Raw genomic sequence first — 27297 nt, 5'->3', positions numbered from 1 at the left:
GTGTACCAACTGTCTTTGCGCTAGCAGGTTGCGCGATCTCGCGAGATGTGGACGCTGATCTGGAGTATGGACTCAAAGGCGCCTTTCTGAGTGGGGGATGGGAATATCTGTGGCGCAATCATTGCGCGAGATTGGGCCATAGTCGCTGGGGGCCGATGCTTAAATCTCGCGATATTTCCGCTGCTCCGGACTGGAATTAGGAGGTGCTTCTCGCGAGAGCCCGTGCTGAGGGCTCTGTGAGGCCCCGTGTGTTTGTGTGTGTGTATGTGTGTTGGTGACTGTGAGTACGGGGAAGCTGCGGCCGCCATTTCAGAGAGCTTGCCGACACTGTCGCAGGGGTGGATCCTGAGCTGCCGAAGCCGCCGTCCTGAACTCCCGCGCGGGCTCCTCTAATCCCATTGTCTCTTTTAGATTCGCTTGGGCCTGTCCGCTCTCTGAGCCCGAAATTCGGGCTGGGTGGTACCGCGGCCTGGGCCTAGCGGCTTAACAGTAGCAACAGCGGCGGCAGCCACAGCACCCCTTTTTCTGAATACGAGCACCGCAAGGACCCGGAAAGCCCGCACAGGTGAGGAGGCATCGCGGACCCGCGTATTTTCAGGGCTTTTTTGAGGTTTGGTTCTTTTCTGGATTGAGGGGCACTCTTTAGGCGATTTTAAGCGACCGGGTTGGGGGTGGGTGGGGGGAGGTTTTTTAAAAATCGTCGTCTTTTCGACGACCGCGCCCTTTTCCGGCCGAATATTTTTCAGGGTTTTCGGGTGGCGTGGGCTCGAGAGAGGCTTCGGGCAGATGGCGACCTGTCCCTTCGAGGCCCGGGCCGACCGCGACCTCCCAACATGGCGCCAGCCGAACGCTGCCTTGGCACACAACCCCTCCCAGCCGAGGGAGTTTCCCTTTGCCCCTAAAATGGCAGCGCGGGGTTTTGCGCGAAAGCGGCGCTTTGGCTCGAGATTCTTGGGTTCTGTTTTTTGAGGCGCTGTAGGCTTTTTAAAAATACAGTACCTAATCTGTCTAGCGTGTTTGATGTTGGGGACATTTTAGATTAATTTCCAAGCCTACTAAAGTGGTCCCGCTTTAGTTATTCTGTGGCACCTCTTTGAGGTTTTGGAATATGTCCGGTAAAAAGGAAATTTAGCACAATTTAAAATTGTTTACTCACCAAATTTTCATTCTTGCTTTTTACCTAGTCGTTTAGAGAAAATGGCAGACGATATTGATATTGAAGCAATGCTTGAGGCTCCTTACAAGAAGGTGAGAAAAAACAAGTCGGTGAGGTTTATCTATTTCTTAATTTAGCATTATTCACGAAACTACTGCTGAAATGTAAACTAACCTCCCCGGAGCCCTCTTGATTTACCTTATCAGAGATGCATTACATGTAACTTACAAAAGTAAATATATGCTATTGATGTAATAATATTGTGCAGTAGTTTCACTTCAGCGTGATGAATAAATGCCCATCTATCTCTCTTTGTAGACTTGCCTAACGATATCTCACCTCTACTCCCATGAATTCACCTTTGATTCCAGTGTGAACTGTCAATCATAAGGTAGTAATTGAGTGACTTATCGCTGTACCGTGGTCCCCTAGGTAAAATGACTCAACTAAGAATTACCAGCTCCAGTTTGGTATAGCAAAAAGGTGAATGTAGTGGTTTGGGAAAACAGCAGGGGTCCAAGAATAACCAAGCATAACCAGTCTGTGGCAAGTAAATCTTTAAATAAGACAAGTCTTACAAGAAGAAATGGGTGAGATTTAAAATTTATCCTATACATAAGACTGGTGATAGTAAATATTAAAACAGGCAGGTGATGATCTGCTGCTCAGTTAAAAATTACTAAAATTCTTGGATCCCTGAACAGAAAAAATTTAAAGCAAAAGAGGCAATATCACAACTTAGAGTCACTTGATGACTGTTTAACTGTTCTCCATATTGTTTTATTTTTAATTCGTCCCTGCCATAATATTTCACACTAAAAACTACAAAGGAGTTATTTTTGCTAATAACGTAGATCCATTTCAGTATCACAGTAAAAGTAAAGTGTCTTTTCATTCTTTCACCACCAGTTGGTGGTGAAAATAGCAGTATGCATGCGTTATCACTGATGTCACAAACTGTAAGCTTTGTAAGTTAGCACTTATACTCTATACTCCTTTTAGCTGATGTGATCAAACTTGAAAATAAACATTTCGCTAAACCTTTTAAAAATAATACATTTGTTTTGGAGTGTATAGCTCGACCATGTGGTACCAATTTGGATGAATTCTTTAAAGCTTTGAATAGTGTACTTAGTTTGTAATACTTAGACTCTTGAAGCTCTACTTTCTATTTTAATGTTAAGATTCTGTCTTAGTTTAACATGGATGTAATTCCATGTGAACAGGTATGGAAGTAGGACTGGTGGATTATTGATTGACTTTCTTGGGTTCTTGGGAGTCAACATTACTAAAGCAGTGTGAATCCCTGTTTGCTTCAGGGCGAGATGTGTGACAGAGGTGGCATCAAGCTCTTACAGTCCCAACCCTCCAACGGAAATGGGCGAAGATCTCAGGAATGGCATCGGTCACAGGAAATCGATAGTGGCTGGCTGCTAGCATGGCCACTTGGGGCTTAGGCAGAAATAGAGCCATGGTACTGATCAAAGGGGCCATAGCACATGGAATAAAACTCAAAACAGGACTTCATTCATGTTTTATAGAAATTCTATTTAACCACTTCAACACTGTAAATCTGGATAACTTAATATCTAACTATATAAGAAAATTTAACATGTTAATATGCATCTTTATTTTTGTATCTTGATGACTTAATTTGTAAGCAACAAAGTGGTTAAACATACATCCATCTAAATTTTTTTATAGCCTTCCATGTTAAACTGTAAATAAGTAATTAGTTTTAAAATTGTTTTGTATTTTCTTATTCCTATTCCCTTTACCCTTTGACAACTTGAAATGTTACCACTTCGTCCTCATGATGTTCTTCTATCAACCCTGCTTAGGATGAGAACAAGTTGAGCAGTGCTAACGGCCATGAAGAACGTAGCAAAAAGTAAGTTTCAAGAAGGGACCTGGGTTGGGGGGGAGGTGCTTTACATGATTGAGACTTTTAAGTTGTACCCCTGTGGTTAAAGCGTTCTCTCCTGAAGCTTTTCTTTGCCTGTTTTAGAAAAGTGGGTTCTTTTGGGAAGAGACTATTTGAGGATGTAAAACTATGGACTCTTTCCTTAGATTTCAGGAATTGGTGTCATTGGACATCTTCCCCTCCAAGTCCATCCATGACAATCTGGAGGAGTTCTTATATTCGAACTTGTCTAAAATTCGTTAACTTTGGCTTAATATTTATTACTTAATGTCATCAATAAAGCTATTATATCCACTGAAGATGTGTTAGAAAGAAGGTGATAACTGTGAGAAATGTATTTTGCCCTAAATTACTGAAGGAGTCAGAGCTATGAATTATTCATGCTCCTTGATGTTTTAAGATTCTTTCTGTAATAATGTTACAGCATACTTTAGTACTTCTTAATCTTAATGTTCTTACATGGCTTTCATTGTCTTAAGCTTTTTAAACTCCGATCGAGTTAATAGAATAGAATTTCAGAAAATTATGCATGTTATTTGTGCAAATAACTAACCCTTAATAGGAACTCAGTGACAGATGAGTACAGAATACAGTGTGAAAGAAGTTTAAATAATAGTATAAACCAAATGCACTTTATAAGATTTGATCCTATTGAGTTTTCTTTAGCTCTGAAGTAAATGATGTTAGCATCACATGTTCTATATCATAAGCATTAAGATGTTTTATTATTTTTGTGATGTCATACTCAAATGTTTTGTTACATTCATGACCTCATAATACGTAACAAAAAATGATGGTAATGTGAGTCACTTACTTGATTCTTTTTGGCTCTTCCAAGAGCTCAAAGTGTTTCATAGTATACCACCTCAGTATCTCACAAGAAGTTTGTAAGGTAGGTTAAAATTTCATAAAATGGTTGAGATTGTCTAGACTGGATTGTTCAGGCTTTGCTGCACCAGTATTCTTACCCCCTAGAGTATTGTAGGAATTGATAAAAATGGTAAAATTTGTAGGATATTTCCTGTATTTTTTCTGCATGGGTGGGAGTCTGTTATCTCTCTTCACTAATCACATGTTATGGGTATTGAGTTGGGTTTAGTCTTGAATTGTTTGAGGCAGTCAGCCAACCAATCATTGCATGGTTTAGTGTCCTTTAATTTTATACTTTTTACCAAAGTATGTTTCCTAATTAACAGTTCTGATTTGCAATTCTGCAATTAAAAGGTAGGAAGGGGTATCTATATAAATTGAAATTATCCAGTCTCTAGATAACATGCCTAGTGGACCAATAAAGATCTCATCTATAATGAAGACATTGGTAGTGCACATGCTTTCTTTGTTGTACCATCTTTAGATGTCTTGCTACTAATACCATCTTTACCTGTTATCTTCCTGCAACTAAAGACTACCAAACTTTTACCAGAAAATTGAGCATCAAGCTCTCAATGGCTGGTGCTTAGTGGCTTTTATATAAAGTGTGAAGTCTTACAAGACTAAATAGAAGAATGGACAATTTTCTTTAATTGGCCATAGGAGTCTTTAAGGAAAGAATATTTACAAAACTTCAACTGTCATCTGGTTTCTTTTTAAAGGTACAAATTATTTCTGTCAGACTTCTCATCCTCAGTTGAAGCTGACTCCCTTATTTTTCCTGAAGGGAATTAATCTTTCAAATTAATTTGAAAGTTATTTAGAAGAAAATTTTGTTTAGTTATAAATCATAAAACAATGTCCTGTGCATTAGTCTTTAGTGTGAATAAATTAAGTCTCTTAACCAAAGGAAGGTGCCACGTTGGCAGATTTTTCATTCTGAAACTTCATTGTTCTTTAAAAGCCATTGGGTATTGGGATGTAGTTTTAAGGTAGTAAGAAAATGCACATTCTGAGAAATTGAGAGTTGACTGACTAGTAAATGTTTTCTTCTAAAAAACAGTATAATTCTCAGTACATACACTCAATTGATTTCAGGTAATAAGCTTAACACAAATTGTTTATCTTAGTCTTTCTGAAAAGCTATATCCCTGAACTTGGCAAGACCTCAAAGTATGCCTTTTTAAGTACCTGAGCTTGCCTTCGTAGGAGTATTATTAGTATAACCAGTTCTGCAAAGTCTCAACCAGCATCCATTCAGCTCTTTTGGAATTACTCAAAAAGGATTAAAAAAGAAAAAAATGACACAGTTGAAATATATTGGCTACTGTGGTGTGGATTATCTATAAATTTTGGAATAAATGACTTTTCTATTTTTTTTTCTTATTTTCCAGAGTACTTTGCATTTAATATTTAGATCTTCTTACATGGAAGAGGTCAAATCCAGTTATAGCAAAACACCTTTTCAGCAGAGACCATATAACCAAAAAGTCCAAAGGCCCAGCCCAGTGGACCATTTACTTCAATGATGTTCAGTACAAAATTCCACTGCCACTAAAGACTTTGGAAAGTCCCTTTTAAGTTGTAACAGGATTTGACTATTAGTATGGATTTTGATAACCCTTCTTTAGTTAACTTAATAAATGTTCTTTGAAGCTTCATTATATTGTAGAGAAGTATTCTGCTTTCTTGCACCCTTAAATTTTTGTCTGGGCTTTCATAAAGAGGATTATATTTCTGAATGTCTTAGTATGTTGCTGTCTTTTTACCTGTCTGGGGTTGCCTTCAGATGTGCGTGGGGGCTCATTTATGAAAAGTCCTAGGAAGACCTTAAGTTGAAATTAGCTCTTCAATTTTTGAGTCCTTTTCCTTTGGCACAATAAATTTTCTGCCTAAAAAGAGGTAAATTGGAAGGTTGGCTGCCTCTTTGCAGTGGGCCATCTATGAGCAGAGCAAATCTTTGTCCTTTTTGTGAGGGATGGAGTGTTAACTTTGTCCCCTACTTGATAATATTTAGGATTTTTGATAGCTATCTCACAGAATTCTTTAGTCTAAGAGATAGTTTCAGGTTTTTAGGTAACAAAAATGGAATGTTATCTGTTGCCCTTCTGGGCATTGCTTTGATAACGTCTATAAAAGTAATGAGTGTAGCCTAATTTTCTGTCATGTGCTACCTAGCATATACATTTCTGACAGTCAGGTGGATTATCTTGAAATTTTAGACAAAGTTTCTGCCTCCTTGGAAAGCTCTACATCTCCTTGTGATTGGAGTGTGGGTTTCAAGATTCCAGAAGGTGGGTGTCTTCATTTTCTATTTTCAATGCACTCTAAGATGACCTGCTTTACAGGTTCTCTGAGGCAGACTTCAGTTGCTTGTTGTGCTAAGCTTGCTTTGCTAAGGACTAAGTTAAATTTCCAAATGATGTAGTTGTCACAGTGTTTAATCTTTTTGCCACTACAAAATGACCTTTAAGTGGATAAGTTTAATTTGAAATGTCTTTCAATTTATATTGAAATATCTGAAGGCACCTCTAAAATTTAGGTGATGACAGAGGTATGAAATAGATGGGTGGTATGCTGTGAGGAATACAGAAATGAACAGGAAAAGATAATACTGACAGACTTTTCTACCTTTCAGAGTTTGAAAATTTATAATATAAAGATTTATAAAGGTGTTGATTCTTGTTGATTGTATCCCACAGGCTTTATAAACTGGCATAAAAATGGCATGCTCCAGTATCTGGTGTACTCACTGTAACTTTAAAAAGAAATTATTTGAAATGGTCACATTAAAGTCTAGGAGTGTCAGAGTGCATTTTACTGTGTTAGTTTGTCGTTTATTGTTATATATAACAATTTTGCCCATGAACTCCAAAACAGTGATGCTTGTATGGCCCTTTGAAAGTATAAAATACTCATATGTGCAAATTGGGTCAAAATAGGCTTTACTTAAGAGAAATTAGTGGGTTAATGACAATTTTTATGTATGATCCAGCACGAATACTTGATGTAAGAGTATTCTGTTGTTAACTTTGATTTCATATTTTGTGGATTACAGTAATACTGGGTTGGCCAGTTACATGATCGGACTTTCTGTTTAAAAGTTCAGATTTGGATTTATACCTACCAGCAAGTCCTCTCCTTGTTAAAGCTATAGCTGACTCTCAAGAAATATCATTACAGTATCTTTCTCTCTCTCAAATGATTCATTATCAGCTGACTGCTGATTTTCAGTAGTAGAAGGCAAAGGTGGGGTGTTGTTTACCTTACCTTGGAATTATTTTTCCATAAGTGATTATTATGTATCATTGTATGATAGGAAAAATAGCAAAATAATTTTACAAAGATGTTTCAGACCATAAAGGGAAGTATATTTTGGCAGATTCTTTAATCAGCAAGATGATGGTGACTTTTTTCTTCTCAGGAGGAAAAAAAGCAAGAGCAGAAGTCGTAGTCATGAACGAAAAAGAAGCAAAAGTAAGGAACGGAAGCGAAGTAGAGATAGAGAAAGGAAAAAGAGCAAAAGCCGTGAAAGGAAGCGAAGTAGAAGCAAAGAAAGGAGACGGAGCCGATCAAGAAGTCGAGATCGCAGATTCAGAGGCCGCTACAGAAGTCCTTAGTATGTAACTATAATTATGATGATACTGGTTTGAGAGATTTCTCTCGGTATCCAGAGCAATGTAACCAGAGTGATTTGAATTGTGGAATTTTATTTCTCACTATTATATAAGGATTTGGGCATCAAAAAAATCCAGTAGAAAAATAGTGTGTGGACAGATAATACTGGTTTTACTAGGCATACAGAACATTTTCTGTTTCTGCCATCTAAAAGTATTTTAACTGTGTGCCATTCCAAACTAGACTAAAGCACTAAAGTGCTTTTAAAAGAAGATTTGATATTGTAGTGCCAAATATGTGAAAGCTTAAAGTCTGTGAGCTATTAACAGTATTCTTTACTGAACATAAATTATTTAAAAATTTAAAACTCAGTTGGATACAAATTATAAATATATATAATTAGTCATATACTTAATTAGTTAGCAATCTTGTCTGGCTGTTTTCAGCTGAAATGACAAGCTAATTGTGAATTTTGTGTATGCTTTTTTTATATTCGTGGGGGGGTGCTCATCACACATCTTAAAGGTATTTTAATAGCAAGAATGCAGTAAAAGTGCTCTTGAAGGTTAAATCACTGTGGAAATTTGGATGTGGTTATTTGAACCAGTTGGAAATGTTTCATTATAGTTATTTTTTAAAAAGCTAAACTGTACTAATGACTTTGGAAAGAGCCTTACAACTCTTAAGCAGGGATTGAATCTTAACAGTCCCTAGTGCTTTATAATGTTCTTTCATATTAATAAATATATTGTTGTAAGCACTGGACTATATTAAAATTAAGTTTTAACTGAGTTTGATTGAATTCAGAGAGAGTCCTCGATCAGAGCCTTGGCTTTTTCACTTGGTTAAAAAGGATTCTTAAGCTTTAGTTTTCTCATCTTTTAAGAAGGAGGCGTAACTACTGATATAAGCTTTGAATGAGAAGAGGTTGTAAATTAAAGCACCCACAATACTTAGTGCTATTGATGAAATGTTTTGGTATTACTTGAAGCAGATAAAGTTAGTAACACTTAGACTTCTGATTCTGATTCTTCAATGAAAAGGATTCCACTCCTTGTTCTTCAGGGTCCTCTTAGCTGATTATTTTACAAACTTTGTAACAGTTTAAAAAGGACCACAGTGTTGTTTTAAGTGCTCTTTTGGGAAAATACTTTGCTTTTTGTCCAGTTTATCGAAATTTACTTCATTCTTTTTTACCAGAATGAACTTAATATTGGGGAAGATTAATAATTCTGAATACTGTTATTTCTCATCCGTGATGGATACTTAAAAGTCAGCCTGTGATTCTGGTCTGACTTAAAATTGACTTGGTTCTTATGTTTGGTTTCAGGTGATTTTTAACTACCAAGGCAGTAATTGGAACTTTTATAATTAAAGGGGAAAGAAAGAAAATAGCTTATAGACTTACTTAACCACTAAATGTATATTCTTAATTGTCACTTTAAGTGTGATTTGCAAAGGACCTGTTTAATACAATTTTATTTGGGACTTCTTGGGTGTAATAGGTACATGTAGAGTCCATGACAACAAATCTCAGTGTGAATTGAGGACCACCATATATTTTCATTTTGCTACCCATCTGGTAAAGGATAGCAGGATGAGCACTAAGAGACATCTGACCTGACCTTTCAAGTTAGTTTGGTCTTTCAAAATAAAAGGGCCATAAAATACTGGGCCTTTTTAAAGTGTTTCAAATTACAGAGTAAAGCTTTGAAAACACACTTTTAATATAATCAAGTTCTGAAAAGAAATTTTCCTGAGGGGTTGATGAACTTCCCTCACATCTTCAGTACTGACTGTTTTGTCACTAAGAACTGAAGTCTACGACATGCTTAAATATGCTTATGTGCAGTTTTGGAGACTTAACTGTTAAGTGAAAAAATTGGAATTGAATGTAAAGAATTAGTCCCCTATTTTTTAAAAGAAGCTTCTCAAGGGAATTCCCTGACAGTCCAGTAGTTAGGACTGTGCACTTTTACTGCCTGTGGCCTGGATTCAATCCCTGGACAGGGAACTATGATCCCACAAACCATGCAGCATGGCCAAAAAACGTTAACTCAAAACATGAATATTGTATATGTATGTATATATAAACATGTATATTCCTGAGGAAGGATCTGCAGAGATGCACACCAAGTTGTTAATTATTCCTGGTGTGAGGGAAGTTCAGGATAATTTTCACTACATGTGCTTCCCCCAACCCCCAAACCTCAGGAATGTACTCATAAATATGTAATCAGAGAAAACGAGACTGAAAATTTAAGCATTTTCAGAATATTAAAAATTTTGAGGCTGTAACCTTTGGTCTTGGCACCTCTCAGTGGTCCAGGATGGATAACTGTAAGAACAGTTTGCCTGGGATAGAGTTGAAAAGAAAGTCTTTTATTTCCTCTTCATAATTGAGGTGGAAAACAAACAGCCTAAACAATGTTAAACTTGCTGGAGAGCGCATGAACGCGATCTTAGCAAGACCCTAACCCTGTAACTAGTGTAATTTTGTGTTTCCTTTTTAGCTCCGGACCAAAATTTAACAGTGCCATCCGAGGAAAGATTGGGTTGCCTCATAGCATCAAATTAAGGTTTTTAAACATACTTCTGAATTGTTTAAATTGTTTTTCAAGGAACTAATGTGGTGTACTTGCTTGGGTAACTTTTGAAATTTTTTAACTTTGCAGCAGACGACGTTCTCGAAGCAAAAGTCCGTTCAGAAAAGACAAGAGCCCTGTGAGGTAATTGTCTCCATTTCTTTTCTTTTGCATTTTTAGCTTTTATGCTACTGCAAAATTTAATGACGTTTGCTAACTTGGATCATATTAAATCATTATTTGGTTTGCAGTCCTAGTGTTATTAATGTGAATTGCAAAGTTTTCAGTAACTTGTATCTAAGAAGAATGGGCAAAAATGATCACTTTAATTGTAGATATTTCATGTGCTTTTATTGCTCTTTATAGTAACTAAAAATTTTTTAATGGTAGCTATTGGAAACTTCAGACTTGATTTACCTTTGGAAATAATGAGTTTTTGAAATAACTTCCTGTAGGAAAATAGTGAAAATAGTCATGAGTTTTATCGTTTGGCTCCCTTTACATGAGAGAAGTGTTTAATCTCCAAACTCTTAACTGAATTGACTTGTGCTTTTTACTGTTTTTGACTTTCTGTGAGGTATTTTTCTCGACTGACCTAATGCAATCTACAATTTTGGTTCAAGGAACATTTTGTTACATGATAGGGTTGTTTTCTACTTCTGGTTTCCCTTAAAGGGTGTCTTTTAACTAAGTATCTTGTTATTTGGCATATAATGATTTTAAAGGGTTTCTGTAACAAATATTGAGTTTTTACTCTTTTAATAGTTTTCTCTTGTGAGAAGACTCATTTTTAGTTCTCATTCTTTGGATCTAGTCGGCTTTTTATCTCTGTTTTATAGTAATAGGTTTAAAATAACTGCAGATTTCCCAAGGGATGTACCTGAGGTTTGTAGGTGGAGTGTTTCAAAAATACTTCCTGAGAATGTCAGAACATGGTTAAGAAAGAGCATATTTATGTTTATATTTTTAAGGATTAAAACCTTAATCATAGTGAAATTTTATAATAGTTTTAGTAGTGGACATTGTTATTTTTCTTTGACTTTCATGATGTTAAATTTCATCTACTATGTTCTTTTCTCACTTATTGGGCATTTAAGTTTGCTCAGTCAATTTAGAAGTGTAAACATTTGTAAATATGAGTAAATTAAATCCCACTGTTACTTGTCTCCATACCGCCTGCTTTTTACTTTTGATTTGCTCATTGTTAGTGTCTCTATGCTATAAGAAGTATAAGTGTGTTTTTCAGTTACTGAATTTGTAGTCTTAGTAAGACCAATCTAATCTAGTAAACAGCTACCTCGCTATTCTTTATGATTATCTGAGTTGGTGAAATAAAATTCTTAAGAGTCAAAATCAGTTCAGTTCAGCCACTCAGCTGTGTTCGACTCTTTGCGACCCCATGGACTGCAGCACACCAGGCTTCCCTGTCCATCAACACTGTGATGCCATCCAGAGTCTGTGATGCCATCCAACCATCTTATCCTCTGTCATCCCCTTCTCCCACCTTCAAGCTTTCCCAGAATCAGGGTCATTTCCAGTGAGTCAGTTCTTTGCATCAGGTGGCCAAAGTGTTAGAGCTTCAGCGTCAGTTAATGAGTATTCAGGACTGATTTCCATTGGGATTGAATCTTTGATCTTGGAGTCCAAGGGACTTTGAAGAGTCTTCTCCAACACCACAGTTCAAAAGCATCAATTCTTAAGCGCTCAGCTTTCTTTATTGTCCAACTCATAGAGTCAAAGTAGTTTTCATCATTTGGGGTTTACTTTCAAGTTATTGTTTGTGATTATGAAACTTAGTTTTATTTTATGATTTCTTTTTGGGGAAACATCCTTTCTGCTAGTTTGGACCAGTTAAACATTTGTGTCTAGTCGGGTTATTAATTGTGAATGTCAAACTCTTGGGCTTCTGATTGGCTGTTTATTATGCTGGAGAGAATAACATTTGTAAGATTGAAAGACCAATGGACTTTGGTTCTGATAATGTAAGATAGTATCAGAAGAAACTTTAGAAACTCATGTTGAAGGCGTTTGGGTCACATTGAATTATTTTATGAGCATTTTTTATATATTGTAGTGAAAATGGGCTTGGGGGTAGTGACAGACTGTTTATAATAAACAGAAAGTTTATTCTGTTTACTAAAAATAGGTATTAAATGTTACTTTGAAAGACGTTATAAAGTTAATTCTATACTCTTTATTCCTGTTAGGGAGCCTATTGATAATCTCACTCCTGAGGAAAGAGATGCAAGGACTGTTTTCTGCATGCAGCTGGCAGCAAGAATTCGGCCAAGGGATTTGGAAGAGTTTTTCTCTACAGTTGGGAAGGTAATCTAAGCTTATCTATGGAGCTAATTTAAGTAGAAGTTGCAAGCCACAGTTTAATAATTGTCAGTGTGACAGATGAAATGAGAAAAAAATCTAAACCAAATGTGTTTGGTGGAATTTAGTTAGGGAATTTATGTTTATTTTTAGAAATTTATGTATTTTGATAAATGAATTGAGCCTACAAATTTGCCTCTTTTTAATTGCTTGCTTCATAATATTGTTTATGTGCCTCTTGTCTTTTGAAATGATTATACTTAATTGTGAATGGTTGCATAAACAGAACCCTGTGTTAAGTGTGTGTTTTCTTTTTAGGTTCGTGATGTGAGGATGATTTCTGACAGAAATTCAAGACGTTCCAAAGGAATTGCTTATGTGGAGTTTGTTGATGTTAGCTCAGTGCCTCTAGCAATAGGATTAACTGGTCAGCGGGTTTTAGGAGTGCCGATCATAGTACAAGCATCACAGGTAACTTCCTATTTAAGAATTCGAGCATTGATAGTGCTAGAAACCTGCTGTTGCTTAGTGTTGTAGTGCCTTGAGCCTTATAAAATCACCTCTTACTACCTTGAATTAGATGTTCTCAGGACAGCTTTTAAAAACAAAAAAAAGCTGATTCCTTTGATGTATTTGTATTCTCACAATTCTCTTTTTCTGTCTTAATATAAGTTGTAAATATTTATTTCATGCTGAAGAATTGAACTTGTTCTAGAATTTTATTGATTTGTGATGACTTGGGGATAGAAGCATCTAAGCACATGTTTTCCTCTTTCTAATGGAATGTTTTTCACATTTTTAATATATTTTCACAATTTTTATGAAATTCTAACATTTGAAAGTAAGATGTTTCAGACTAATTTAGAAGATGTTTTTTAAGATAATCCAAATTATAATGTAATTTCTCTTTGCTGATTCTTCACAATGATTGAGTGTTGCGTTTGGAAAAATGAAATTAGGGTTAATATTTTAGTTCATTTAGATATGGAAAAATTGAAATACATTGCTGCTGCTGCTAAGTCACTTCAGTTGTATCCGAGTCTGTGCGACCCCATAGACGGCAGCCCATCAGGCTCCTGTCCCTGGGATTCTCCAGGCAAGAACACTGGAGTGGGTTGCCATTTCCTTCTCCAATGCAGGCAAGTGAAAAGTGAAAGTGAAGTCGCTCAGTCATGTCCGACTCTTAGCGACCCCATGGACTGCAGCCTACCAGGCTCCTCCGTCCATGGGATTTTCCAGGCAAGAGTACTGGAGTGGGGTGCCATTGCCTTCTCCACTACTGAGTATCTAATATGGAAATACTTTTAGGATTTATCATCAGTACCTATTTATACTAAGAAACAAGTTAGTTTCTGTGACTACCAGATAACTTAGCTTTTTAAAATGGAGAATATAGATCTTAAAGATCTTTTTTTGGTCTCATTGCATGGTTTGTGGAATCTACATTCCCCAGCCAGGGATTGAACCTGGGCCATGGCAATGAAAACACCCAAATCCTAACTACTGTACCGCCAGGGAATTCCCAAGGATTTTAAAAATATTTTCTGAGCAATATGAGATAACAGTATAGTTATGCTCATTCCTTTTCAGACCCCAGAAATAAGTACTTCACATAACTTCTGAAAAATCTGGTTGCTCATCAAAAGCTTTTAATACTTTATAGTTAGGCACAGGATTTAACCGAGTCTGAAGTGAAATTGCAGTTTTCACTGTTAAACTCAAAATTTGGTCAAGTTACTACCATCTATCTAATGTTTTAGGAGTATGTAACATTGTTGAGTACCATTTGATTATAGGTAAACAGTAGGAGCCCAGGGCTTCCTTGGTGGCTCAGATGGTAAATAATTGTTAAGGAGCAAGCTGTGGGTATCATTGTTCAATTCATTTCATGTGACGGAGGACAAACCTTATAATAGTGTGTACTTTGTCCTGGCGAAGGCTGAGAAGAATCAAATTTATAAATGAGGTTTTGAATTCATTTTTTTAACCTCCTGTGGTGCCCCAGTTTGTTAGAGTTTGTGTTAGAATGTAAATTGAGAACTGTTTAGTTTGAGAAGGACTTGATAGGAGAAAAATGACTGCTAAACTGAATGGTTTAGTTTGATTTATATTGCAGAAGTTCTTTAAGATGGATAGCCAGTTGGTATACTGTATATTGAGTAACAGTGATCTTGAGAACACATTTTAGTGAATGAGTATATTTAGTTCCAGGAAGTAATCTTAAATTTCTACATTTACTACATCTGATACCAGGATGCTGCTTTATCAGTTTTATATATGCTCTTAAATCTAAAATTTTTTTTTTTTACTGGAAAATACAGTAAAATCTAAAATTTTAATTTAAAAATTTGGCTTTGGAACCATTTTAGGTGTACCATTCAGTCAGTGTCAGTACTGACAAGCATATGAGGTGGAATCATACAATATTTGTCCTTTTATGTGTGAAGTAACACTTAGCATAATTTGATATCAGTTGTAATTAAGCAAACCTAAGATGTGTGTGGGATTTACTATGTTGAAAACGGTGCTTACTCATTGTAAATTGATGTGCATTTTGTCTTATCTAACTTGTAGGCAGAAAAAAACAGAGCTGCAGCAATGGCAAACAATCTACAAAAGGGAAGTGCGGGACCTATGAGGCTTTATGTGGGCTCATTACATTTTAACATAACTGAAGATATGCTTCGAGGGATTTTTGAGCCATTTGGAAGGGTAAGTCTCAAGTTTTTAAATGGATCCTAAATAGGTTCTTGAAACAAATGTAGCTGCATAATTTATCTGCTTTGTGATGTTTCTAAGACACTAATGTTAAGATGGGAGGGAGTGGTTCTATTAGAATTTTTTAAAAGTCAACCTGAATGATAAAATGTACTGTACATTGGAGCAAGAGGTTTTCCCCCCCTTGGTTTATTTTGGGATACTTTTCTTACTGAAAGTTTAGGAGTGTGTAATACAATTTTAGCACAGCACTATATAAGCTTCAGCTGTAAATGCAATAGTTTGACTTACATCATGAAATTAGTACTGTAATAGGTGCAGTGAACATCTATCATCTCATCCAGATACATTATTAAAGAAATAGATAAAGTTTTTTCTCTTGTGATGAGAACTCTAAGCCTTACTCTCCTTACTCTAAGCTTTACTCTTGGAGCCTTAGTTTATGACATATAGCTGTGTAAATATGTGTAAATAAAAATATAGCTGTGTAAGTTCTAGACATTGCATTTCTAGAACTTAAAACTGGAAGTTTGTACCTTATGACTACTTCAATCTAACTCTTCTCCACTCACACCTCTGTTAGCCGCAAATGTAATGTTATTTTTCCATGAGTTTGTTTTTGAAGTACAGTTAAACTGCAACACTATTTTCCTGGTACACAGCATAGACTTTTTTGATATTTCTATATATTTATCAAAATAATCACCAGGATAAGTGTAGTTCTCATTTTAGAAGAATGTTTAGAATAAATGTTATCAGTAGGCTGGTGTGGTGGTGGAGGAGGATTAGTGGCTAAGTTGTGTCTGACTGTTTGCAACCCCATAGACTGTAGCCCACCAGGCTCCTCTCTGTGCGTGGAATTTCCCAGACAAAAATACTGGAGTGGGTTGCCATTTCTGTCTCCAAGGGATCTTCCCAACCCAGGAATTGAACCCACCTCTCTTATTTGGCAGGCGGATTCTTTATCACTGAACTACCTGGCTGCTCTGGATTAAACTTTTTGTGTGGCCATGAATAAAAATCTCAGTTCCTGTTGTACTTTATCCACTACTTAATCTTTATTGCTTTTGGATATATAGTTCATTGTTTTCTTTTGCTATCCCACTCAACTCCTTTGTTAAATTGTTTTGGGAAAAAATAGAGAAAGTGTTAGTCACTTAGTTGTGTCTGACTCCCTGCGACGCCATGGACTGTAGCCTGCCAGGCTACTCTAGCCATGGGATTCTCCAGGCAAGAATACTGGAGTGGGTAGCCATTTCCTTCTCTGGGAGATCTTCCTGACCTAGGTGGAGCCCTGGTCTCCTGCATTGCAGGCCCGTTTTTTGCCACCTGAGACCAGGTAAGGCCTAAATTGGGAAACCCTAAATTATTTTAAGTGTTAATAATGAGAACATTTGGCTGTTGATTTTTAAGTTTTCATGCTTCCTCTGTGTGGCTTGCTTTGTTGCAATATTGTGATGTAACTACAGTTCCTTCCTTTGTAATAACACAGTTCCCTCATTTAAGGTGAATAGTCACTATGTAGCAGATGCACAGAGTTGTACAAACTATCAACCGCATCCAGTTGTTATTTTTAATTATTCCAACATTTGTGGCAGTCTATTATGTCTGGCATAATTGCATATTAATGTTTGGTATATTTTAGCATAATGTGAAGGAAACATGTTGATTTGGTTTTTTAACATATTCTCCAAAGAATTTCAGATTGTGTTTTTTCCTAGGAAAGATTAAAGGTTGTTCCCCTGCTTAGTATGTTCCCAGGCCTCTAGAAAGAAGATATTCTGGGCATGAGGGATTTTTATGTTTTCGATTTCTTTCAGGGGAGACATTTTAAAATTGTACTTTAAGAAATTTTTTGCTCCTCCTTTTCACTTGCGTAAATAATAATTGTGGTTTTCATTTTTAGATTGAAAGTATCCAGCTCATGATGGATAGTGAAACAGGTCGATCCAAGGGATATGGATTTATTACGGTAAGCAGTTAACCATGATTAACATAATGACTTGAACTTTTTTTTTATCTGAGTAGCAAAGTGTAAAACTTGATTAGATATTCATAGTGGGGAAGGGATAAAGTTACTATTTTCAAGTGGTTTAAATTAGTTTGCTGTTAGTGGCCAATTTTTAGTAGTTGAAAATATCTTCTCAAATGCAAAACTTCCAAGTACTTTGCTATCTTCTTGTTTATGGACAGTTTGTTTAGCCAACTCCTCATGTAATTGAAGGCAGTCACTTCTTCAGTTTGACTAGTGTGACCCAAGATGTTAGTTGCATTAAAGTCTTTTGGAATTCATTTTTACTTTTTAATATAGACATAATATGGTTTGACATACCATGACCAGAATTTCCTTAAGTAGCTGACCATTGAAACCCTGTCCTTGATAGGGTATGAAGTGGCAGCTGGAATAATTGTGAATAGAGGTGTCCTTTTAAAAGTAGACTTGTACTTTTAGTTCATTTAGTTTGTACATTTGCAGTCCAATTACATGATAGCAATTTTTCAAATTATCATTTATCCCTGGAAAGTACTGGAAACACATTTTTAGTTTAAAATATAAATACTTGTCACCGTTGCCACCTTTATAGATAAAGTTTTAAAAATAGATCCCAGATTTTATCAGGAAATTACAATTGGATCCTATCCAAATTCAAGTAAAATTTAAACCTGTTCTGTACAACAGATAGCAATCTGTTGCATTGATTGCTTTAGTTTACATTTAGGTTACATTGATTACATTATGTGACAAGCCTGAGCTTGTTACTCTTATCATCCTTCCAGATGTAATTATTGAATATACTAGATTAATAAGTTGAGGTTTCTTTGCCTTGCATATAAGTAATTACCTTTTATCCCCCTCTCAATTGTATAGTTTTCTGATTCAGAATGTGCCAAGAAAGCTTTGGAACAACTTAATGGATTTGAGCTAGCAGGAAGGCCCATGAAAGTTGGTCATGTTACTGAACGTACTGATGCTTCCAGTGCTAGCTCATTTTTGGACAGTGATGAACTGGAAAGGACTGGAATTGACTTGGGAACAACTGGTCGTCTCCAGTTAATGGCAAGACTTGCAGAGGGTAAGTTTATCCTACTGTAGTGAAAATAGTAACGAGAACCATAACTGTGCAAACAACTGGAAAAGCATGCAAACAAATGGAAAATGATTTTTTCTTACTTTGAGGTTGACTGTTTTCATTGAGCAGCACACATGGTTTCATAGGCAAAATCCTTTGCCTTTAAGTTCTAAAGTTCTAAGAATCTACTTTATGATGGTGCTTTTTGAATGCCACAACACGTTACAGGATTCCTTTTGTGTTTTATAATAATTAATACCCTTCTACTTTAGTTGCAGCATTTACTCTATGTCCTGCTTGTACAGTTGGCCTTCTGTATCTGTAGGTTCAGTATCCTTGAGTACGGAGGGCAAACTGTACCACAGCTCTTTAAATATGGGATTTCAGCATTTGTGGAGTTTGACAACCAACGGGATCCTGGAAACATTCTTACCCACCTGGCTACCAAAGGGCCACTGTAATTTTTAAAAATTGACTTTGGTATTAAGCAATCAGAAAACTAGGATTTTCCCACTCTTAACGAAGCAGGAACATTAAGACCTATTCTTTTACAGGTACAGGTTTGCAGATCCCGCCAGCAGCACAGCAAGCTTTGCAAATGAGTGGCTCTTTGGCATTTGGTGCTGTGGCAGGTAGGAATTGAATCTTTTCTATTTGAAATCATTGTTTTTTTTCACCTAATTCGAAAATTTTCCAAATTTTTGCATTTAAAAGGACTTACTGAGAATTCAATTCATCAAGTACTTTTTTAACTTAGAAATTTCAAGAGTTAATGTAAGGAAACGGTGATATAGGACAGACTTAGCTACTGATCATAATCAAATGTCAGGGTATTATTGAACCCTGCATACCAGTTTGTTTTTAGTAGAAAGTGATGTAAATTGTTAAATCTTTAAATGTATCACTTTTGTTGAAAACCAGAAAGCTCCTATTGTTTCAAAGGAAAAATGTTTTATAATGTTTGAGATTAGAAAGTTTTATTTTAAAGGCCTTTAAATGAAGCTTTATTTTAAATAATTGAGTGCAGAAAAAACCGCTTTTCTAATTAGAACATAACTACAATTGACCCTTGAACAACACAGGTTTGAACTGCAAGGGTTATTTAGACATGTGCCTTTATTTTCAATAGTAAGTACTACTGTACCATATGATTTATGGTGGTTAAAAGCATGATTTTGGAAGGACCAAGGATATGGAGAGCCAAATAAAAGTTACATATGTATTTTAAGTTACTCAGATGGTTGGTGTCTCCAATTCCTTAAATGTGAAGGCCAACTGTATTTTGAGATTTTGACTTATAGAATGAAGTTCCTAGGGAGGTGAGGGGAAGGAAAAGGGAGTTGATAGTTTGTTACAATTATGTAACAATGGGCTTAGTTTATGAACACTTTGTTTTTTGTCTTTTTGTGGCTCAGTTACTTGAAATTAACCCAAATCTATTAGCTAAGATAACATTAAATTTTAATGTTAGAAGACTTGCTTGCAGAATATATGAGAGTAAACCATTGTATTGGACTTCAGATGACAAACACTAATCTAAGAAAGTATGGTCATTTTCAGTTACACATTGGTCCTATGATCTTATCTAGCTATAAAGTGAGACTCTGTCAATATGTAAAATATATAGGATCGTGGTACCACATCTGAATATAGGGAAAGTTCCATGTCGTTGCTTCGTGATTTCCGTTTCAATTGAAAACCCATTAATTAAAGGAGACAAGATTATTTCTGCCTCTATATTATTATTTATTGTGGGCGCTTCTGTGTTTTCCTTTTTTTAGTTGAATATTTGAGAGCTTGTTTTCTCTTCAGCGTCTCATGGTTCCTCTCAAACTGACTTAAATTTTGAAATCCGATAGGTAAAGTTCTTTATAAACAACCATGCTAGTGTATCCACATAAGAAAAATTGCAACTATTAAGCATTTCTGTAACTAAGAGTCATTTGGTGACTCCAGGTTTTTCTGTATTGTTTTGGTTTGACTTTTTGAACAAGTATTAGTCATTTCATTTCTTTATAGTGAACACGTAGTTATTGAATGCCACCTAGTGTAATTGAAGATACTAAATAAACCCATCACTGCAGAAATACATCGTAGTCTCTGGTTTTCAGTTACTGTTTTCTGAAAACATGTGTCCTCCTATTGCTTCCCATTGTTAGGTCATTGTTTGAATAATTTAGAAAAATGCTTGATGATTTACCATAGTCTTGGTTTTTCGATAGAGGCTGATACCTTTAGGGATTTAATACAAAGACACACAATTCATTTTTAAACAATCTTACCTTATATCCTGGGTGCTGTATCAAGTATATTGATTTGGTTTGTTAACAGTATCTTTGCCGAATTATAGATTCTCTGTGTTGTGGACGTTACTTCCCTCAGTTCTTTCTTCTGGTGAATGAAGAATGATTACACTTGCCTGGGCACATTTATTGTGTAGTTTACATTAAGGCTGATAATGCTAAACATCCATATGGGTTGCTTAAAAAATAGCCACATAGTTATCTATTTGTTATATTCCCACTTTTCCCCCCCACTTTTTATTATTTATTGATGTGCTGTACTTAATGAGTTGCTCAGTCATGTCCAACTCTTTGTGACCCCATGGACTGTATATAGCCTGCCAGGCTTCTCTGTTCATGAGATTTTCCAGGCAAAAATACTGGAGTGGGTTGCCATGCCCTCCTCCAGGGGATCGTCCCAATCTGGGGATTGAACCCAGGTGTCCCGCATTGCAGGCGGATTCTTTATCGGCTGAGCCACTAGGGAAGCCCATTGTTCATTGATAGATGAGTCTGTTTTCTTAGAACTTCCAATAAATTGCTATTCTGAATTAGTAATCACATATTTGCATAACTGGGTATATTTCTCTTGACTGTCATTAAAATTGTACACATTCGGTATTAAGTCGCTGAATGTTAATGTATTTGAGGGGCTTGGTCTCCTAAGTTCTTTAAAGCTGTTTTTTGAAACCCAAGAGTGGCCCATCCCTATATCAACGTGTCTTTTGTTCTGAAAGTATAATAGCTATTTTCTAAGATAAGTTCTTATCTTTATGAAACCCATGCTTTGTTTCCTAACTGGTTACAAATGACCTGAAGAATCATTTTTGAAATTTTGATTTATATACACTTAATATAGCATGGATTTCTGATGCTTATACATTTTTTCCCATTTTAGGAAAAAAAACAAATTGTGTTAAAATTTAAAGTTTATTCCTATGATCATATCTTCAAGTTCCTTCAGTATACACCAGTTACATTTCTTCAACTCCCTGAGATGCCAATTTTGAGCACCTAGGACCCAGGTATTCTTACATCCCTGTATGACTTGGGCTGCTGATCCCTTTTCATTTTTGCCCATGTTTTATGATTTTCTATACTCAGCAAGAAACCCAGATAGTAATAAAGTATGCAACTGAGTCACATGTTATTGAAAATTAGGTAACGGAATCCAATTTCTTTGTTGTATTACTTTAAACTTAAAAAGATAGCTTAAATACTATGACATTCTGTTTACTATTCATATTTCTGTTTTCATTTGAAATTAAGAAAGCTGCAGCTTTCTCTTAATTTGCCTTCTCATGTAGAATTTTAATGATTATATATGAGAAAACTATATTAGAAATCACTATTATGTTCATTTTTAATAGAGACTAGATGCTTAAATTTTTCTAGTAATACATAGATTATAGTAAATCTAACTAGATTTCATTCATGCCTCATTAAATTTTCAAAATAGGCTAGGAAACCAGGCCTAACAAAACTATCACCTTCTGGGCTGGACATGACAATTTAAAACTTAAAGGACTTAAAAAATAGTATATACATATGGTTAGAGTAGTGTCACTACTTATTGACAGTGTTTGACATTTACTGTTGCAGTATTTATTCTTTTACTAGTAACTTTTAAATGTAAAATGCTTACCGACACTGATAGAATAATAAAAAGTTGAATAACCCAAGTACTTGGAATTGAATTCTCAAGATCAGGGTTTTCATGCATTTTCTGACCGGTGTGCTTCCCTTTCCCCATTTCCCATTATTCCCAAATGAATAGTAGTATAGTGGAATCCATTGAGATGTGAAAGAGTTATAGGACTAGGAAGAGAAAGGCATAAGTAAGTTTCCTAGGATAGGAGGAAAAGAAAAAGGCCCCAAAGCCTTGTCAATGAGGAATGGGGAAGGAGGTTTGGCTGCCAGGTTTTACTATAAGTTCGTTGTGATAAACCCTGCTACCATAGTCCTCTTTTATTAATGCTCTCCTGACATTTACCCTGTTAGTTGAGGCTCTTCATTGTTCCTGCACTGAGCTGTAGAATTCTCTTTTGTTATAGATTTGCAAACAAGACTTTCCCAACAGACTGAAGGTGAGTTGAGTTTTTTATTTGTTTTTTTTGTTGTTCGTTTGTTTTTAAAGTGGATATATAAATGTAGTATAAGACATAGTTGTGTGTATACATATATCATTATTATTATAGTTTGTCTTTTTGGCCCAATTTTGTCAGAATGACATACAGTGTCATTAACCATAAGCTATCTGGTAATTCATACAAAGAAGGCCTAATATGCATCATTAGAGTTACATGGATAAAGATGGTAAATGTCTGTGCCTTTTTTTTTTTTTGCTGTAACTTAGAGTTTTTTTCAGCTTTGTATGCTTATCTTTGTGTTCTGATTATAAGTTTTATATAGATATCAGACAATGAAACTTGTCATTTAAGTAGACAGGGAGTCTGAATAAGGTCAGGAATAACTTAACTCCAGTGATTTGCATTAACAAATCACTGATAGGATGCAACTTCCTGTTGACTCCCAATTTTGAATGTAATCTTTAGAATTATCTAGTATCTTTTTTTTTTTTTTTTAGAATTATCTAGTATCATTTTAACGAATGCGAGTTTTAATTTCGTTGCATCATTTGTTGTTACTCCATTACTATAAACAGTACCAAGCAATGAGAAGATTATCCAGAACTAAGTTGCATGCAGATTTCAGAGTTTGAAACAGTTTATAAATAACCTGTTTTTTTCTTGGTCTTTATTATCAAGTAAATTCTGCCATTTTATAGAGTATTCTGTTACAGTAATTTGGAATCTTACAGGATATACTTTAAAGTCTTCTGAGTAAATCTGTATTATAAAGGTCTGTCCTTATTACTCGACAGTCAGGAATTGAATGTGTATCTTTTTTGGCAAATGAGACAATTGTATTCAATCTTTTTTTTTCCTAACAGATTTTTGAAAGTAGAATTGGTGGATTTTCCTTAGCTATATATTTCTATGCTGAATTCGTTGTGTTCTGCATTCATCTAGGCTGAGCTGGAATATTTGCATCATACATTTTCTAGTATTTTTCAGTATTGATAGTCTATAATGACCTTGTAGTATTTTTTCCAAGCATACTACTTTGTTTTATGATAAGGTACACTGTGGGCTTCTTTTTTTTTTTTTTTTTTTTTTGTAATACAGGCACACTTGCATCTTTAAATTTCTCCAGTAGAATTTGACGTTAGTTATTTCAGTATTTTTATTTTCATAGTTTTATGAAAGACAAATATTTGTTTATCAAAATAAAGAAGTGAAAAGCAGTTGTTATTCTACCAGAAATTTTTATGATGTATTCATGCACAGCCCTAATTTTTATTCAATGGAATATTTCTGATACTTCTCAGGTTATTGTTCAAGTACCATAATTTCTAATGTACTGTTTTATCCGTAGCTTTTTTTATTGTTGTTATGTATTGGAATGAAATTTGATCAAATATTATGATTACGGTGAGTTCTGTATCAGTTACTGGTAATGTTTTTTAAGTCACGTAAAAGGAATGGATCAAATGCCTTGGAAAATGCTGTCACTTCAAAATTAAAACCAATATTGGTTTAAATTTGCTCCTAAATATTAGTATCAGTATTTTTTTTTAATTTTCAACAGTGACTATTAGAGATACATGTTACTCTTTTTAGTGTTTCAAGACTGTGAGACTTTGTTGTGGTAGATTTTATAGTCCCAGGATATTAAATCTTTAATAATCTTTAAATGCTTGGATGATTTTTATGTATATTATTTTTTAAATGTCATCCTTTCTTATAATGGTTGTATATTTATAAGAAAATATGTGACTATATATTCATGGGCAGATAACCTAACAAAATTTTTATTTAGATTTAGTCAGGATTTTAAAGATTGTGTTTTCATCACCCCCTGAGTATAAACTCTTAACAGTCAGTACTGTTTCTTTGAACTGTATTGATATTTGTCTAACTGAATTAATATTTGCTACACTTGAGGTTTAATTTCCCTTATAAAGATAAAATTCCCAATTTATTCAAGATCAATTATCTGAAATACTAAGTTGCCTCTGCTTTCTGGCAACATTTTAAAATAGCATGTTGATATATATGTTGATACTTGATAGCATTATCAAATATGGGGAATTAGTAAAAGAACTGATGGCCCTATTTTCACTTGGGTCCAGTGGTTATATTTGGTTTTGTTTTATTCATAGGGATATACTCTGATGCATTTTCCATGAAACTAATTTCTGTTTTTTGGGTGTTTTTTTTTTTTAGCTTCAGCATTAGCTGCAGCTGCCTCTGTTCAACCTCTGGCAACACAGTGTTTCCAACTCTCTAACATGTTTAATCCTCAAACGTAAGTAATTTACTTTGGTCGAGTTCAAAGGGTCTTAAATTATCTGTAACTTGTCTAAGTTACTACTTAGGGTGTTTCAACATATTTCATAGTTCAAGTATTGCTACAATTCTGGTCATTTTACTGCCGTTATTTTTATGCACATAACTATTTCCCTTGAATGTGTTAGTAAGGTTGGAATTCAGTTGAAAACTTTGCATTTTGTTTCCCATTTATACCTAGTAGTTTTTCTGTGAAGTTTGTATCAGTATTTAATTTGTATTAACAGGATAGTGTTCCTAATCCTGTGAAATGATGATAAACTTGGTATAAGTATCTTTTGAAAGATGTCAGTTAACCATTTTAAAAGGCCCATGATTTTTAAAATAGATTAGAATATATATTGTATTATTTCATCAGTTTGAGTTGTTCTAATGGACTTAATACTTGGTTACAGAGAAGAAGAAGTTGGATGGGATACAGAGATTAAAGATGATGTGATTGAAGAATGTAATAAACATGGAGGAGTTATTCATATTTATGTTGACAAAAATTCAGCTCAGGTATTTTAACTGTTACTTTCTTGTGTTTAATTTTCAAACATACTTGGGTTGTGGTTTTTCCTTAAAGAAGATAGTTACATGGCTAGTTTTGTGGATAATAAACTATTTTCAGTAAATTTCTAGGTACATATTAGCTAGTGGGGCAATTATATGGTTATAGAGCTGTTTTTGTACAGTCAATTTGAATAGTCCTATTGGTATCCATGTTGTATATATCACAGCACGTTAAATATTTTTTGTTGTATTTTAGGGCAATGTGTATGTGAAGTGCCCATCAATTGCTGCAGCCATTGCTGCTGTCAATGCATTGCATGGCAGGTGGTTTGCGGGTGAGTTTGACCTTTTTCTGAGTGATTTTTTTTTTTTTTTTTTTTTTGACGGTCTAAGTGAAGATGCTAATCATCATATCTATTTCTTTCAACAGGTAAAATGATAACAGCAGCATATGTACCTCTTCCAACTTACCACAACCTCTTCCCTGATTCTATGACAGCAACACAACTACTGGTTCCAAGTAGACGATGAAGGAAAAGATAGTCCTTTATGTACATAGCTTTTTTTCTTTCTTGAGAATTCATCTTGAGTTATCTTTTATTTAGATAAAAAATAAAGAGGCAAGGGTCTACTGTCATTTGTATACAATTCCTGTTACCTTGGAAAAATAAAAATGTTAACAGGAATGCAGTGTGCTCATTCTCCCTAACTAGCAAATCCCACTGTATACAAAGCTGTTCTCTTGTTCTGCCTTTTAAATGTACATGTAGAAAATTACATTAAGGATCTATAGGAATAGTTGTAGGGGAACAAATGTGCTTAACATAAAAAGGCAGACAGGGATGTAATATTTTTAATGTTTCAGAAGCCTAACTTTTTACACAGCAGTTACATTTCACTAATGTTGATATTTGGTTAATGGTTTAGCAGAGGTTTCTGGAATACCTAGTTTATGGAAATTCAAGACAGCTAAACGGGCTGTTTAACATGTCATCTTGCATTCTGATCAATTGGCAAGAAAAGAAGGTTTCAAAAATACATTTCTGGATGGTATCTTTTCAATTAATGTATCTGTAAAAGTTTCTTTGTAAATATTATGTGTTCTGGTGTGTCATAAGATTCCAAACAAAATGATCCCTGCATTTCCTCAAGATGTTTAGTGACAGTCTGGTAAGCAAAGCAGTCTGAGCAAGAAATAGGAAATGCAGAAATAGGTTTTGTCTGGTTGCATATAATCTTTGCTCTTTTTAAGCTCTGTGAGCTCTGAAATATATTTTTGGGTTACTTCAGTGTGTTTGACAAGACAGCTTGATATTTCTATCAAACAAATGACTTTCATATTGCAACAATCTTTGTAAGAACCACTCAAATAAAATTCTCTTAAAAAGGCCACAAGAAATCTTCATTTTTGAGACGTTTTAAAGTCATAGAAACTTGGAAATTACAATAGACCATTAGTTTCTCTGACTTTTTTAGTTGATTCTTCAGAACTTAAGTGAAACTCTTGTCCTCAAGTTGTCCCTCTACATTCCTCTGTATTAGTTTTAATACACTTGTTATTTAGGATAGTGTATAAAAATTGAGGGATTTATGATACAAAGAAAAGCCAAACAGGTTTGCTCAGGCCTCAAATCTGGGCATTAAGTTTCTCCTGTGTTGTCTGGGCATTTTGGGCCAGGCGGGCTTCATTATTTAAATAATTGGGTAGATTCAAAGTGGTTTCCCAAATTAACTGCAGTTTTAAGCTTTAATTTCACTTGGGCAGCAACCCTTCCCAATTCATACTCTGAACTCTGCTTCAAGTTTTTGTATCTAGATTGACTCTGAGTAGGTGGTGCTACTCCTAG

The 27297-nt window shown here is 35.1% G+C and overlaps 1 protein-coding gene across 6 annotated transcripts; it reads left to right on the top strand.

Annotated features, from left to right (window-relative positions):
• The first annotated feature begins 224 nt into the window (after positions 1-224).
• RBM39 (RNA binding motif protein 39) lies at positions 225-26840 on the top strand. Of its 6 annotated transcripts, none has more exon segments than NM_001206504.1 (17): positions 225-565; positions 1185-1266; positions 2998-3047; positions 7375-7569; positions 10082-10147; positions 10244-10297; positions 12361-12478; positions 12791-12943; positions 15047-15184; positions 17097-17162; positions 18060-18264; positions 18816-18893; positions 22598-22630; positions 24833-24914; positions 25351-25456; positions 25707-25785; positions 25881-26840. In NM_001206504.1, coding segments are annotated over 16 exon segments (1593 nt in total). In that variant the 5' UTR covers positions 225-565; positions 1185-1197; the 3' UTR covers positions 25982-26840.
• Positions 26841-27297: the final 457 nt, after the last annotated feature.

This window comes from Bos taurus, chromosome 13, assembly GCF_002263795.3.
Source record: "Bos taurus isolate L1 Dominette 01449 registration number 42190680 breed Hereford chromosome 13, ARS-UCD2.0, whole genome shotgun sequence".
Taxonomy (NCBI): Eukaryota; Metazoa; Chordata; class Mammalia; order Artiodactyla; family Bovidae; genus Bos; species Bos taurus.
The sequence above is the reverse complement of the archived record's forward strand: the minus strand, read 5'-3'. Positions and strand labels throughout refer to the sequence as shown.

Excerpts from the sequence above, each read along its gene's own strand:
- RBM39 (XM_005214634.3), top strand. The coding sequence starts at position 1,198 with ATGGCAGACGATATTGATATTGAAGCAATGCTTGAGGCTCCTTACAAG. Across the intron at positions 18,894-22,579 it reads GGCATTTGGTGCTGTGGCAG|AATTCTCTTTTGTTATAGAT; the intron begins GTAGGAATTGAA and ends ACTGAGCTGTAG. Across the intron at positions 25,786-25,880 it reads GCATGGCAGGTGGTTTGCGG|GTAAAATGATAACAGCAGCA; the intron begins GTGAGTTTGACC and ends TTCTTTCAACAG.